Source organism: Lepisma saccharinum, chromosome 4 (genome assembly GCF_977018435.1).
Source record: "Lepisma saccharinum chromosome 4, izLepSacc3.1, whole genome shotgun sequence".
In the NCBI taxonomy this organism is placed as follows: Eukaryota; Metazoa; Arthropoda; class Insecta; order Zygentoma; family Lepismatidae; genus Lepisma; species Lepisma saccharinum.
The window spans coordinates 44,990,517-45,006,395 of record NC_139232.1 but is presented as its reverse complement, the minus strand read 5'-3'; the positions used below and the strand labels follow the sequence as shown (position 1 = coordinate 45,006,395).

At 37.4% G+C, this 15,879-nt stretch overlaps 1 protein-coding gene across 3 annotated transcripts in view; it reads right to left on the bottom strand.

Annotated features, from left to right (window-relative positions):
* Positions 1-2,051: 2,051 nt before the first annotated feature.
* LOC145987139 (sodium- and chloride-dependent glycine transporter 2-like) overlaps positions 2,052-15,879 on the bottom strand; it is a 123,821-nt gene continuing 109,993 nt past the window's right edge. For all 3 annotated transcript variants that reach the window (XM_083121635.1, XM_083121636.1, XM_083121637.1), the window contains one exon: positions 2,052-2,189. In XM_083121635.1, the coding sequence (XP_082977761.1) occupies positions 2,085-2,189 (105 nt within the window). In that variant the 3' untranslated portion in view covers positions 2,052-2,084. The remainder of the gene's footprint in view (positions 2,190-15,879) is intronic.

Sequence of the window (15,879 nt, the reverse complement as noted above, 5' to 3'; positions counted from 1 at the left end):
ATAGCATGTCTTTTACTAGTGATGTCTAAATCTGCAACTATTTCAGTTTTTGTTTTATGGGATTGCATCCACTTCCACTATAAATTTGACTTTCTGGTCCAGTGTCTATCTTTTCCTCTTTCTGTTCTCCATGACCGATCAGTAACAATTGAAAACTGTCACTTTTGTGACATTGTTGTAGCTTGGTTATGTACAAATAAACTGTATTTTATGAAAACTATTACGTGTAACACCAAATTATGTATATGCAAATGCATTGCATCCAAATAAGGTATAATTAGCACGTTTCTAAATTATATTTTGCTGGGACCTGCAGTAATTTACATATAAAACCAGTAGCGGCTCGTGCCTAAAATAACAGGTGAAGAAGTATATTTATAGGCAATGAAAACAAATAGTAAGTGCCAGTGCCCCCCCCCCCCCCCAATTTAAAACGTCTTTTTTGTCTTCATCCGTCCATCTGGAAAATGGTGTCTGCAACAAATTACACACTAAGTCATTTACTGGGTTCATTGTAGAAACCACAGCTCAACACATGAACACAACACACGATAGGAAACGCGAAACACACACGCGGAACAAGATCTCGCGAGAACGCGAAGATTTTGCCACAAGCACTGGATGCGATGTTTTCTCCGACGAGAGAACTGATTCACGTAGAGGGCGACACCATGTTCAAGGCCAACGCTAGGTGACGTCACCGTTGCCATGACAACCGGCTAAGTCTTCCGCACCCTGGGGAGGTTTGCTCTTCGACGAACTCACGTGCGTAGCGCAGAGCGGCGTAATTTGAGTATTATCGCGTACGTTCTGCTGAGAAATAGTTTAATTTAACAAGCAAATGAAAAATGTCAATATTAATTTGAAAATTAGGTGAAAACATCTGCACTTGTTGCACTTGGCCAGCCGCCACTGTATAAAACAGAATTAAGCAGAACTGAGGTACCTATAAAACAGTCCAAATATATTCCCAAATATTGACTGATTGATTTGCTGTTTTGAGTCCATTGTATGCACAGTAAGGCTAATTGGGACTGGACCTACAGTTAAAGTGGGATCCTAACCACTATGTGACTCCACCAGGTATCGAACCTGCGATCCCTTGATTACAAGGTGACCCAAATATTGAGTAGCATATGAAATACTGTTGTTCAAGAATTAGAGTGAGTTTTCATAGTCTTATGAAAATATCAGTCTTCATTCTGTTCGTACAAGAGTTGGAAGAATCTCCACTATGTGACAGATACATCCAATTATATAGGATACAACAGGATGTCTACCAGTCTGGAAATCCTAGAAAAGTCGGGGAATTTAATTTTTCTAGAAATATCAGGGAAATTTAGTGTGTTTCTGAAAAAATCAACGTTTTTTTTTTGTTGTTTTTTTTTGTAGTAACCGTAACTGGGAGGTAAGAGGTGGTTTCATATTAACATGTAAATACATTAGGCATCCTGCCACAATTATTCGTAGGAGGTAAAAGAACAATGTAATATAGCAAAAGTGAAGTCTGTTACTTGAAGACATCCCCTGGCTGAAGCTCTCTGCTAGAGCTTATCTCCCTACAAAAAAAGTACCCATCTGATATGATTCTTACTTTGTAAGCTTGCAGCTTTGAATGGTGTTAGATATCATGAAGCATAGTATACTGTGAATATGATTTTATTAACAGTATTATACTAAAAGGGCTAAATTTACCCTTGTGGAGCTAAAAAGCTCCTTGAACCATTTCAAATTTTAGGAGCCACGAAGAAGCCAGATCTGGCTCCAAGAGAGCTAAATTGGCAACAGTGGTCTGCAGCTTGCCACAGGTCATGGAAGGGAGAACCTCACATCTGAAGGTGGAAACCCTTCCTACATTCTGTTAATGCATAAGATAGAGACAATTATAATAATTTGATTCCTCTTTTTATTTTCTGCTCATTAATTTACAACAATTTTACAAACAATGTATATGTTATTTACAAAACAGAATTTTAAACATATGTACATTAATGAAATGAACTGATTAAAAGTTTGTAACTTTCAAAAGACTAGAACTGTTCAAATATTGTGTGCTTTTGTAATATTTTGAGTTGCTAAGTTTTTCAGCCAGAAATACATTTCTCACTGTCATACATTTTCCGTTCTATTCTCAGCTTTTTGTTTGGTGGACCCCACATAAAACGTGGATTAAGCAATTCAAATATGTTCTGAAATCAATTGAAACTGAATTAGTTTTTATTAACACATTAATTTCCAACCATGCATAATTTAAAAAAGTTTATTTCCAACTAATTTTAAAGATGGCAACACAGATACTTGCTGTACAAATTGTGTACCATGATTAAAATATGTAATGTGTTTGTTGTTCAATAGTTCAGATATAATTTAAACTACAGGGTGATTCAGAATTCCTATTACACACTTCTAGAGGTTGTAAGGGGACTTAATAAATCAAGTTTTGATAAGAAACCCATGTCCGGGTGACGCAGATGACGATCGCATAATTTCACATCTCCTTCTTTACCTGTGTCACTACAAGACCTTCTTGATGTGGCAACCCTGAAGTTCATTGCAAACAGTGTACCTCCGAAGGATGTTTACAAACACACGCTCAAAAATACCTGGTGTGTGCTGAACCGTGTCTGCTGCAGCCAGAACTCGTGCAACCAGGTCTTCCTCCGACACTACAGGAGTCTCATAAACAAAACTCTTCATGTGGCCTCATACAAAAAAGTCAAGAGGAGTTAGATCTGGTGATCGTGGTGGCCAAGGAGTTGGTCCAATGCGACCTATCCACCTGTCCCTGTATGTTTGATTGAGATGTTGTCGGATGTCATGGGGAAAAGTGTGCTGGTGTGCCATCATGTTGGAAGCAGCACACATGACATCAGGTGACTGAAGATGTCACCCTCCATCAATGTGAGTTGCCTCCTGAGATGTGAAATTATGTGATCTTGTCATCTGTGTAGTACCAAAGTGGTGTTTCAGGTCATGGGTTCCTTATCAAAAGTTGATCTACTAAGTCCCCTGGTCATGGATTCCTTATCCAAAGTTGATCTACTAAGTCCCCTCTACAACTCCTAGAAGTGTGTAATAGGAATTCTGAATTACCCTGTATATGCAGTCAACCTTTGATCATGAAGAAAATTTACTCAAAATTTTCAGCTTATTCATATTTTCATGGGAAATACCTAAATTGCATGCAATTTTATTTCTTGTGCTGTAGCTAATTAAAATCTGAACTGATTGAAGATGTTTCTAATTGTATTTCATAAAGTCTAATGCTACAACACCATTAGTTTCAAGTAATGAAATCAGGCCCGTAGCTAGAGGGGAGGGGGGGGCCTGATCTGCCCTCCCTGTGAAAAATTCAGAACACATTCCTACCTGGAATTCTCACTAATCTTTACAGTTATATCCTGTATTACTCTAGTAACATAAGAAAGTCATTTATTGATTTTGTGATTTATGAAGGGGTGTGGGATTCCGTATGTCGGATCAGGATGGGGGAAAAAATTCCCTTCCAAATTCAGACTTCGGGAAATTTTCTTTCGCAATTTTCAGTATCTAGAACAGTTAGAACTTAGCGTTGCTTTACTGCCACATCTAGCTAATCGTGACAATGAGTGATGACGTGAAATTGATGAAGAGACAATCCCAAACAGTGCTGCAACTACAGAGGGGCGGGGGGCAGAGGCATTGAACAAGTCCAATCTAGGGGGGGGGGGGCAAACATTGAAGTAAAGAAACATGACTAGCAGAATCTAAGAGTAGCAGGACAAATGGATACTCAAGATGGAATTAGTTTTCAAGTGTTTCTTGCATTTTTCTTCCAGACGGCTAAAGGCACTTTCAGGGGACACAGAGGGGCAATTGCCCCCTCGATTTCAAATTTTATACAGTTAAAAATACATTTCGTAAAATTTTCTTGCTCGCTTCTCTCGCAATTTCAATATCTGCTATTCTTATAGTCCAAGTTCAGAGCCATAGCTGGGGGAGGGGGGGACTCAGCTTGGGGACCAAAACGATCTAAATGAAAAAGAAATGTTAAAGAGAATGCCATGGCACCCCGTGGAATTATTTGCGCTCTATTAAATCAATATTGTTTTCAGTTTGCAAATGTTTGGATCTAAAGATTTTCCTGCTCGCTTCGATCCCAATATGATTCTTTTCTGTAATGCATTTTAAATTACCCGAGAGAGAAGTAAGGCCAGATATATACTTCAGATGGTTGCTGCTTAAATGCATGAACATTTCAAAGACAATTTGGTGGATGAATTGATCATGTAATGTATTTAAATAATATATATATATATATATATATATATATATATATATATATATATACATATATATTAAAGAAACTTTGAATACGTACACAAACACAATTAGCGTTAACATGTTGCATATGTATTTCTTATTTTACGTCGCTCTATGTTGCATATGTGTAAAATATATGTTATATGAAAGTTATACGTATCATATGTACAAAAAGAATAATGTTCGTCATGCATATTCTGTCTTTCAAAAATACAGTTTGTGTGCTTGTTTTCCATTATTAGCTAATATGAAATTGAACGTGTTGAAAAAATATTTGAAATCATTTGTTCAAACACAAATGCTTTAGCACCAACTTCTGCTAGTGAAAGATGTAGGACAGCTTACTGGCTCAAATTATTATCAAACATGATGAAAATGTGATAGTGTTTTAAATTTATTATTTCGGTTAGAAAGCGATAAAATTTGTAGTTTGATACGGGTTACACTAAGCATCTTAGGGAGTGTAAATATCAATTTCAAATCTTATGAATCATTTCTCTACGCAAACGCATCAAATATGATAAGAAACATAGGTGTGTGTTATGATATCCATTTTATAAAGATAAAGTTAAGTTTTAACCCTGACTGTTTGCATGATATCGTTTCCATTGCTCTCAGAATTTTAAACGGCAGTATAGGAATAAATGACATTTGCAACTGTGAAGCTGTGAATGGGAATGCATACACTATGGACAGAAGATGGCATACATCGAAAGAAGAATTAGACGAGCAAATAGTGACTGAGAAAAGTTGCTTGTGTTGATGTCCTGTACACACTGTGAAAGTTGTCGGTGTTATCAGGCGGCACCCTATGAATATAAGTTCAAGAGAATGACAAGTAGAAAAAAGCTACAGTGAAATAAATACAATTGAAAATCTCTTAATTTTTTTTTATATTTATTTTATTATATTTATAATATTACATTGTGTCTGTAGCAGACGTTGTCTGTTAAAGTACCTCAGGCACAACCTAATTTTTTGACAAATAATTATGTCAACTCTTCTGCTGTGGAGTGGATTCTCCTAATTTTATTCATATATCTTAACCCATTGTGTGACTAGCAGAAATTAGTATCAGCATAAAAAAACCCTGATATTTGGGGTTTGTACGCTTCTGCTCAAAAAGTGGTGGCGATAAGCGGCCCAGAGACCTCGTGCCGTGGAAATGGGTTAAGGCGAAGGAGGCCCCTGATATTGTTCGTGTTTGTACCATAGTCATTAAGGAAGATATTTTTTTCATAATGTAAAGAGGATACAACATTTCCCTCTATAAAACTTGATATGAAATATTAATGATTGATGACACTGTAATCCAAGAAGTCATTAATCAATCAAGGGATTCCTATTTGTTTGTCGGGTGTCAAACACATGTATTTCAACAACACAATATTTTGCAAAATGATTAACGTAACCAGTAGGCAAACATTGTCTGTAGTGATGCAGGAGGCTTTCATTTGAAGCAAATAGAATTCGTGGTCGAGTATAAAGGACCCATGTTTTAATGTTTTAGCAAGTAGGCCTACAAAAAAAGTATTACAAATTTTTACACAATTCATCAACATGTAACCATTATTATTTAATTAATTCGATTTTTCTTGCATAACACAAGACAATTGTCTTGTTGGATAATCGTTAGATTGTTTTGTGCGTTTTCTTGCATACTGGAAACTAGAGGGAAACATTATGAAGCATGATTTATAAAGCATTTTTTTAATCAGTTCTGCAGAGAAGCCAAAAGCTGTTGGTACATATTAATCATCTATTAACATTATTGACCTGTAAATATAAAGTAGATACAGTCCAGATTAGCCTATTTATGTTAAACTTTATCTTTGTATTCTTTGGTAGTGCGAAAAGTCATTATCGAAATATTGTTATTTGATGTTGCTCGAAATTGTTTTCTTCGTTGGAGTTTCAAGATATCATCCCTTTCCTGTCACTTATCACTTTTGAAGGAGGGGCAAGTGCCCCTCTGTACCCTGCTATATGTGCCAATGCAACACAATATATTAAAAATTTTCCCCCTCTAGGATTGACTTTGCCCCCCCTACTAAGAATTCCTGGCTACGGGCCTGAATGAAATCTTTTATTTATTTCAACCAACTGAGGTTGAATGTAAGGTAGGTATCAGTATGTACCATTGCCATCCATCATTACAGTTTCTAGCCCATTATGATGTTGAGACATGTAAAGTCTGCATTCACTTTATTCTTTAAAACTGTAGTTCTAGTCCTGATTAGCCTATCTGAGCATAAAGTGGACTTGGGAACAAAGCCAAAACATTTTGGTAGGTTAAAAGGTATAGAAATAGCTATTATAGGGATCAGCACATTGATTTATCAGTACAATTGCTGCTAATTTTACCAACCCAATATATGCATTTATAGTCCACAACTATGTCACTAGTTACATTCGTTAAGAAGGAGAATGAACCATTTATTTTCATCTTGGAAGATTTGATATAATATTAGTAAATTTTATATAAATACTTTATTGATTTCATCAAAAATTCTGACCACTATAGTTTGGACATATCTATTTCCTCCGCTTCCCTTTAACTCCTTGAAGAGGTCATAACACTCAAATTCAAAAGGAACTCCCCCTCCGTCACCAGTTGAACCGAGTGTCATGGGAGGAAATAAGACTTTCGCTCAACTCTTCTTCCCCTGTGGCTCATTGGTGGATTTAGCAGGAAGGGCACAAGGACCCAAAAGGATGACTTAAGTATTATAAAAAAGTATTGGTAGCATTGCATTACAACAAACAAAATAATTTGAGCAATCTTTTCACAGTTAGTAGAAGAATAAAACAACATTTAGCGTAAATACCTAATTGGAACTACATTTTATTAAACACTTTAGTAAGTCAACACCAAAAATCGAAGCTGGGTTTGTTACATGGCAATAGTGTAAGGTGACCAGAATTTTAAAACAACAAAATGGGACATTTTTCATATTTTCCTGAAGAAAAAATGGGGTGGCAAAATGTACACATGTAAAAATGGTTTTGTCATAAATATTTATGTTTGAAAACTTATTAAACAAATACTGTGTAAATAACCTACATAATACAATAGTGATATGCACTGAGCTCTAACCAAGCAGTCCTTTAGAATTAGAAGTTATTCATTTATATATTACCTATGAATGGGTGTTCTTCAATATTACCTTCTTTCAAATAACATTTTGTCAAAGTTTACACATGTGTGATTAAAGCTCACCTTATTAATCAACATAGCTTTCAAAGTTTGAACTGAAAGAGCATTCTTGTAACTTGTGCACAAACCATTCATGTATGAATAATCTCATTCAATAGGGGCATTTAGTTCCAAGTGAACAGAGACAGGGGCCCATCCCAACACCTTGGATGCAATCCCCCTTAAATTGATTCATCATAATGCCCCCCAAATAATTTTGATAAATACATAGAGTTGCAAAAAAGCAGGCTTTTTTAAATGGGCATTTTTTTTTCGATACAAAGCTGACTTTTTTGGGAAAGAAACAGAAATTTTGGCTTTTTACCAATTACAGCTAACATATTTCACTTGAAGTTACTGTTATGAGATTACAGGGTTGTAGTGACATATTTTACAACTAGCTAAAATAAATTTACATGATGTAGCAGCCAAGAGACAGATATTGGCCAATCCCAGTGGGCATGTATTGCATAGTGGTTCAGATACAATTTTAACCCTACTGAACCAAGGAGTTAAGGGGGGGGGGGGGGCTTCGCAGACCCACCACCTCTATTTTTTTTAGATTTTTCAACTGTTTGAAAATAATAAATTACATTGTTTCCTAGGTTGTTCCCAATATTTCTACTTGTGTTCATAAAAATATAAATGTAATGTAATTAGGAGGCAAAATGCACTTGGTGGGTATATCATTCGAGACACTCATGCCAGTGACAATGAATAATTTGTTGGTAATGATTGTAATTATTATATTTAATAAACAAATACACTTCTGCAAACTAAAAAGCATTAATAAAAATTATTATGGATTTTGTGAGTTTTAGTGAATGATAAAATATAGCCTATGTGAGACACATATAATAATTGGCTATTATTTTCTATTAATGATAATAATTTTTGTAATTATGTTATTATAATTAATAAAGAACTGCTTATGTAATCAGCAAAGGAAGCAGTGATTCAATAATAAAATGGTTTCTTGAATTTTAGTGATAAAAAAGTGTGGGCCTGTGAGTTGTCCCTCGGTATGTAAGTTTCTCGTACGGCATGGCAGGTAAGCTAGGGTTAAAACTGAAGCACATCCTGATGAACACATCTGACCATGAAATGGACTTAAAACAAGCTTTTACATGTTTGTGTCTGTGAAAGGTTCGGCCCCCCTATCCCTCGTTTCTATCCGGCCCTCTGGATTTGTTCCTACTCTAATCCCTCAATCTCTCCTTTCACCTCACCCTGGGTGCAAAGTGAGCAGATTATATTTGCGCCGGAATTACAAAAGGGGGGTTTCACATAACAATTTATATTTTTATGTCCCTAGTTGGTTTACACATGTACAGAAGGTGAATATACAAGTTGTTAAATGGACAGTACCGTAGTTCTTGAAATCATAACATTCTCGTAGGATATATTGGTTTATTATACGTAGTTATATATATATATACATATTTTACATAGCGTTTCCATGTGTGTCTGCATAGACCAAATTACCAAATCTCTAAATCAATATAATTGCGCACTTATGGCATAACCATCGGCACTTCCCTTACCACAGAGTTAGCATAACTATCTCTGCGGGCCTATCCTCAGCTTAAATGATATTCCGTTCATTACAAATGTGTTTCCTTATGCCTTCACTCCTTCCTTTGGGCATCAATTATTCAATACGGAAATATCCACATATTCAAAGCTTTTTCTAAGAGGGGACTTGGGACAGCAACAGGGGCTGGCATAACCAGATGCTACATTATTATATCCAGTTTAGCCACCATAAACTTGAGGAGACGTTCCTCTTTCGTCAATCAATGGGGAAACACTGTTTTTTCACTAAAGCCCACTGGCCTTTTTTATAGCCGGGGTAAACGTCCGTGGACATGGACCCCGTAGCGTTGGAAAATTCCACTGCCAACGGTCCTTTGTAAGACAGCTAGCTCCCCCAACCGGGGAGGTAAAAAACAAGGGATTCTAACATCCAGCAAAGCACAATCCAATAAGCATATACACTTACATGCAATAATAACATAAAAGTACATTCATGGAAACATATTACTTAACCCTACACTTTGTAGCTGGCCAGCAATTATTTAACATTTTACCAAAACCAGTAATGGTCAATCCGACCATTACATAGTTCCCCCCTTCAAGAGGAACAAGAAAAAACAGTACACTCAAAAACAAGATTACCACATTTACAAAATCATCCAACACAATTACACAACACACACTAAAGATATTCAACTGTTCTCAGAGTATCTCAAAAATGAAATAGTCACTAGTTCATTCACTTTATCACATTGTCCACAATGTTCACAGATTCACCAAGATTCCTCTTCCTTGTGAAGTCCGTCACTGAAGTATCCTCTCTAGGATGAAGTCTTCCTGACAGCATCTTCCTTGAATTTGGTTTCTACGGTTCCTGGTTCAACTCTCCACCGAGTCCCTGGTTCGACTCCCGACTGAGTCCCTGGCTTCGACTCTTCACCGAGTCCTTGGCTTCGACTCCTGACCGAGTTCTTGGTTCGACTCTTCACCAAGTCCTTGGCTTCGACTCCTGACCGAGTCCTTGGCTTCGACTCTCAACCGAGTCCTGGTTCGACTTTCTAACCTAAATCCGCATTGTGTCGTTCTGTTTACAACTAGGAGACACACAAATAAATAAACAGTGTTGTGAATGAAGAAAATGTGGGTAAGTTATATACAAGTGAAAACTAAATAAAAAATAACAAATAAAAAGAAGATCAGCGATCGGTGCCTATTATGACAGCTGGGATTGCTGGCTAGGTGGCCAGACGGTAGTCTTCCTAACCCTCATTAGGAGTTGTTGCGTGGCTCCCCTTGGCTGTTTTCTGTCCCTCCACCTCGCAGCAAAAGCTGGTGGTTTATGGCTGGACAACTGGCCTGGTTCACATTCCACAATCGGACAATCCTTCCCATTCTTCGCCCTGAAAGTATCTTCTTTAATCCTTCCAGACATTAAACATGGACCTGAGTGTTCCGTTTCAAGCCTGAGTGTTCCGTTTCAAGTTCACCATTAACGCCACGCAATCTACCAGATGTAGTGTGCTCTTTCAGCCACACCTTGTCTCCAATGCGAAATTTACATGGCTTATGTTTGATCTCGTTCTCTTCATCCTGGAACACCTGAAGTAAGGCTGGGCTCGTTTTCTTATATTTCGGTCTCACTTCTTTCTTCATTTCGCTGGAAACTGTACAGGGAACGCAACTTCTGACGTAGCGAGCGATATCTCGTGTCATTCCAAGCCACGAATATTTCTCCCTGACTTTCGACAAAGTTTTCCGCTTCCCATCGTGTCCTGCAAATTCGGAATCGTGATGTGACGTCAATATTTGAGATTTCAAACTCAACGGGACCCATATCTTGGCTGTTCCCTTAGAATCTTGCTTGCAGTCTATCCTTCTGCACAAAACTCTCTCCTCATCCAAAAACGACTGATTGGCCAACTTAGCAACTTTCTCCTTATACTTCTTACTCCCAGAGAAATGCTTTTCCTTCAGTTGCTTCATTATATGAGATAACAAACTGTCTCTCATTTGTTCTGAAACAAGCGATGAAGTTTTTTGTAGCCTCTCAGAAACCAGTAATTCATCCTTTTCATTGTCCTCTAAAGCAAAAGGCAACAATGATAATGAATGGTTCTTCTCGTTCGTAGAAATGGATTTTTTCGAGGAAATTTGCATTCCCTTTTTATTCCCTTCCTCAGTTTTCTCTTCACCTCTCTCGAGATTTTCAGAGAGCATAATGCACCAGCGTTTGCAGTCTTCTGAACTTCGAATCCTTGGGAATCGACTAATTGCCCCGTATCCTCATTCGTAGACTTCCCGCTATTTTCTTGTGCATGTGTGTTGCATCCATCCAGGCGCGAGTAATCTGACGAGTTATTCTTTTCCTGTACCACGTTAATTCTCTGCATAACTGTAACAGCGAATTCTCGTTTACATGCACGCTTCGAGAACGTGTAAATCACGTCGCTATCCTTGAACGACCATCCGTTCTCCTCAATGTGCAAAATTATCCCACTCTGCCTCAAAAAATCCCTTCCAACGATTATGTCCTGGAAACAATTCTCAAGGATGATAAATTTATGCTTAAATTTCATGTTATTAATACGAACAGTAGCATACATCTCGCCAACTGATGTAACGCTGCCCACAGCTAATGAAATGTTCCTTTTTCTCATCTTCATGAATTTATTTCCATCCCTCTCTAACAACTTTGCAGTTTCCAAACTTAGCGTAGAGGCTGAAGCTCCCGTATCTGCAAATAATACAAAGCATTTGTTGTTAATCTTATATTGAATGAGAGGTTCGAGGTCTTGCTGAAAACAGCCTTCTCCATTAAAAAAACAGCCTTTGTTTCTGCGTTTTCTCCCGGCGGGCGACAGAAGGTTTATTTGGGGACGCTGCTGACCTCCTTTTCCAGGGGGTTGGCTCCTTTTATTGGCCTGTTGACATTCCTGAAGTTTATGGCCCTCACAACGGCAGCCCCAACAAATTAACTTTGCAGAATTTTTATTGGCCCCCTCTTGTCCAAAAGTTGCATCAAAAGATGGTCTCTTTTGCCCTACGGTCGCGTCACCGCCAATGCCCCTTCTTAGTAAACCTGGATTCAGGGAAGTTAACGGTAGCTGGTCACTCTCAGTTTCCCCTTCGCTTGTCCTCGCGGACAAAGCCAGATGTTTTACCCCTGTTCTTCGCGAGGTGTCCTCTTCAGTGTTGCAAACTTCAGAAAAAGATAATTACGTCTCACCGGCGAGTGGTGAATAATAAAGCCTTTCTGAATACAACCTCCTCTGAACAATAGCTGCTTCAGATTCCAATTCCTTCAAAGTATGAAATTGCATTCCATACAAATGCCTTCGGAAACTAGGGTGTGCATGAGATAGAATATGTTCGATGACTTCACATTCGTCTGTCTTTTTTTGCCTCATAGAAAACAGCTTTCTCATTCGGCGAATAAACAATACAACAGATTCTTCGCTCATTTGGAAACGATTCTGAATCAATCTGTCGATCTCATTCTTATAATCTACAGAATAATATTCTTCTAAAAAAGCATTATCAAAGCTGTTGAAATCTTCAAACGGGCGTGAAAATCGAAACCAATGCCCTGCAGCCCTCCTTAGCGAAAACGGAAGAATCTTGTCAAACAATGACCTCTCCGAAATGTCCATGACATCTTTATAATTCCACAGCTCTTGCAAATAATCATGCGGCGAAATCTTGTCATCGCTCCCTGTGAAGACTGGAATCGGTAAATTTGATTTTTCGAGAATTTTCTGAACTTTTTCCTCCTCTTCCTTAGCACTCTGTTGTTCAATGCGCGATAAAGCAAGATTATTTAATTCCCTAATAATTTCCTCCTGAGATTTATCGCTTATATCCTGATTACCCAATAGCTGTCCAAGCAAATCTCTATCAATTTGTACTGCCATTTTTTCTACTTTACTTTTTCCACTTCGTAATAACATTCACTTCTGTACGATCTTCGTTGTAAAAATTTTAAAAAATCTATCCGTCCGTCAGTTCGTCTATCTTTCAAACCTATAGACCTGACGGCATTTTATACAACAAGATATATCCTGGACAATACAGCCCCCATATGTGAAAGGTTCGGCCCCCCTATCCCTCGTTTCTATCTGGCCCTCTGGATTTCTTCCTACTCTAATCCCTCAATATCTCCTTTCACCTCATCCTGGGTGCAAAGTGAGCAGATTATATTTGCGCCGGAATTACAAAAGGGGGGGTTTCACATAACAATTTATATTTTTATGTCCCTGGTTCGTTTACACATGTACAGAAGGTGAATATACAAGTTGTTAAATGGACAGTACCGTAGTTCTTGAAATCATAACATTCTCGTAGGATATATTGGTTTATTATACGTAGTTATATATATACATATTTTACATAGCGTTTCCATGTGTGTCTGCATAGACCAAATTACCAAATCTCTAAATCAATATAATTGCGCACTTATGGCATAACCATCGGCACTTCCCTTACCACAGAGTTAGCATAACTATCTCTGCGGGCCTATCCTCAGCTTAAATGATATTCCGTTCATTACAAATGTGTTTCCTTATGCCTTCACTCCTTCCTTTGGGCATCAATTATTCAATACGGAAATATCCACATATTCAAAGCTTTTTCTAAGAGGGGACTTGGGACAGCAACAGGGGCTGGCATAACCAGATGCTACATTATTATATCCAGTTTAGCCACCATAAACTTGAGGAGACGTTCCTCTTTCGTCAATCAATGGGGAAACACTGTTTTTTCACTAAAGCCCACTGGCCTTTTTTATAGCCGGGGTAAACGTCCGTGGACGTGGACCCCGTAGCATTGGAAAATTTCACTGCCAACGGTCCTTTGTAAGACAGCTAGCTCCCCCAACCGGGGAGGTAAAAAACAAGGGATTCTAACATCCAGCAAAGCACAATCCAATAAGCATATACACTTACATGCAATAACAACATAAAAGTACATTCATGGAAACATATTACTTAACCCTACACCTTGTAGCTGGCCAGCAATTAATTAACATTTTACCAAAACCAGTATAATGGTCAATCCAACCGTTACATGTCTGAATTTAAATTTTGGATGTAAAAAAAAATTTGAAATAATGTTAATATCAAAATATTCGATGTTTCAGGACAATTAAAAATGTTTGTTGTTCACAACACATATGCAGAAGTATACATATTACGTGAATGTGTGTATATATTCTGTTTAACGGGGCTTTCAGACTGGACACGTGGCTCTTGGAAACCAACCCTTAGAAGTAAATGCAACCTTTCGAACCGAAGCAACATGATCTGCAAGTGTCTCTTGTCACTTGATCTGTACAGTATTTTCAGGGAACTTTCAGACCGAAGCAACTAGTGACATGTGTCACTTGAAAGCAGACCCTCAGTAATCCATTCAACCTTTTGAACCGAAGTGCAACAACAAGCTAAACATGTCACTTGCATGTTGCTCGGACTATACTATTTTCTCAATGGCATGCATCGTGCTGCTTCAGTCTGTTGTTCTTGCATACAAGGATGAATGCTTTGCTTTATACTAAAGGCGACTGTGTTGTTTGTCATGTGTGACTTCAGTCTGAAAGCCCCTTCAGTGCCACACATCGTGTCGTGTCTGAATGTTCTCTATACTTAACAAGATTGTTAGTTACTTCATCAGAGATTAAGATTTAATTTAGCCTGTAAATTACAGAAAACAAATTGCAAGTACTGTCGGAAAAAAATCTGCCATTTTGATAGAAGGTTCCTTTCATAATCATGAATGGGCCTCTGGAGTGGCATAAAGTAATGCTGTTGCCTTGTAATAAGAAAGGGGTTTGAGGTTCAACCCTCAGTGGAGGCAGAATGCTTCAGGTTTCATTTCAAACTGTAGGTTCAGTCCAGATTTCTTAAATATATTTGTTTTTGCCATTTGAGGCCAGTTTTATTTATGTCTGCTTCAGTTTTAATGCCAGTGTTTTTCAACCGCCAGTCTGCAAAAGTTGCACCCAGGGGTTGACGACTAATTTAAATATAATTGTATATTTGACAGCAAGTCTATACATAATTGAACTATGATTATACCATAGTTGATATATTAATATTAATTAAGGGTGCATATTAATTTTCATATAAACTTTAAAGATCAGAGATGTATTTTTGAGTGAAATTGTTGGGATCAGGACATTGACTTGTAAGAAATAAAAATAAATCTTACTGGGCTGTTGTCTCACAAAGGTTGAGAACCACTGCAACAAACAGCGAAAATACATCACTAGTTGCTCCGTGCCCAGGTTTAACGGCCATTTAACCAAATTATACATGATGTACTGGAATGCCAGAATACAAATATATTTTACTGAACACAAAATTTAATGTAAAGAGATTTGATACTAGATTTTCAAAATCTAGAGCAGTATTTTGTTTTTTGCTTCATGTACGTGTTCATATAACAAATTCAAACTTTGAAAATCATATCATACTATTAGGTTGTATTAAAAACACACACAAAACTACTCTAGTTATGTAAATATGTTTATACTACATAGATTTATTTAACAAGCCTACCGAGATATGAAGATAACACTCTGAAGGAACCGCCCATTCAATAAAGCCAGCTTTCTTGAAAACACTGTTTATATCTAGCTACGAATTTTATATTGTAAATTGTATTTTATATTTAGAAATGAGTGTCTATTTCACAGTAGGGAGATAAACGAAAACCATGGAACAGAAAAAATACTGCCAACTCCTGTATTTTCATTGATTTCAGACACTATTGTGAAAAAAGTCCAACCAAAAAAGCTGCGGAAAAAAACTCCAGTTTTTTTCCCGACCACTTCCAAGTCTATAAATACATAC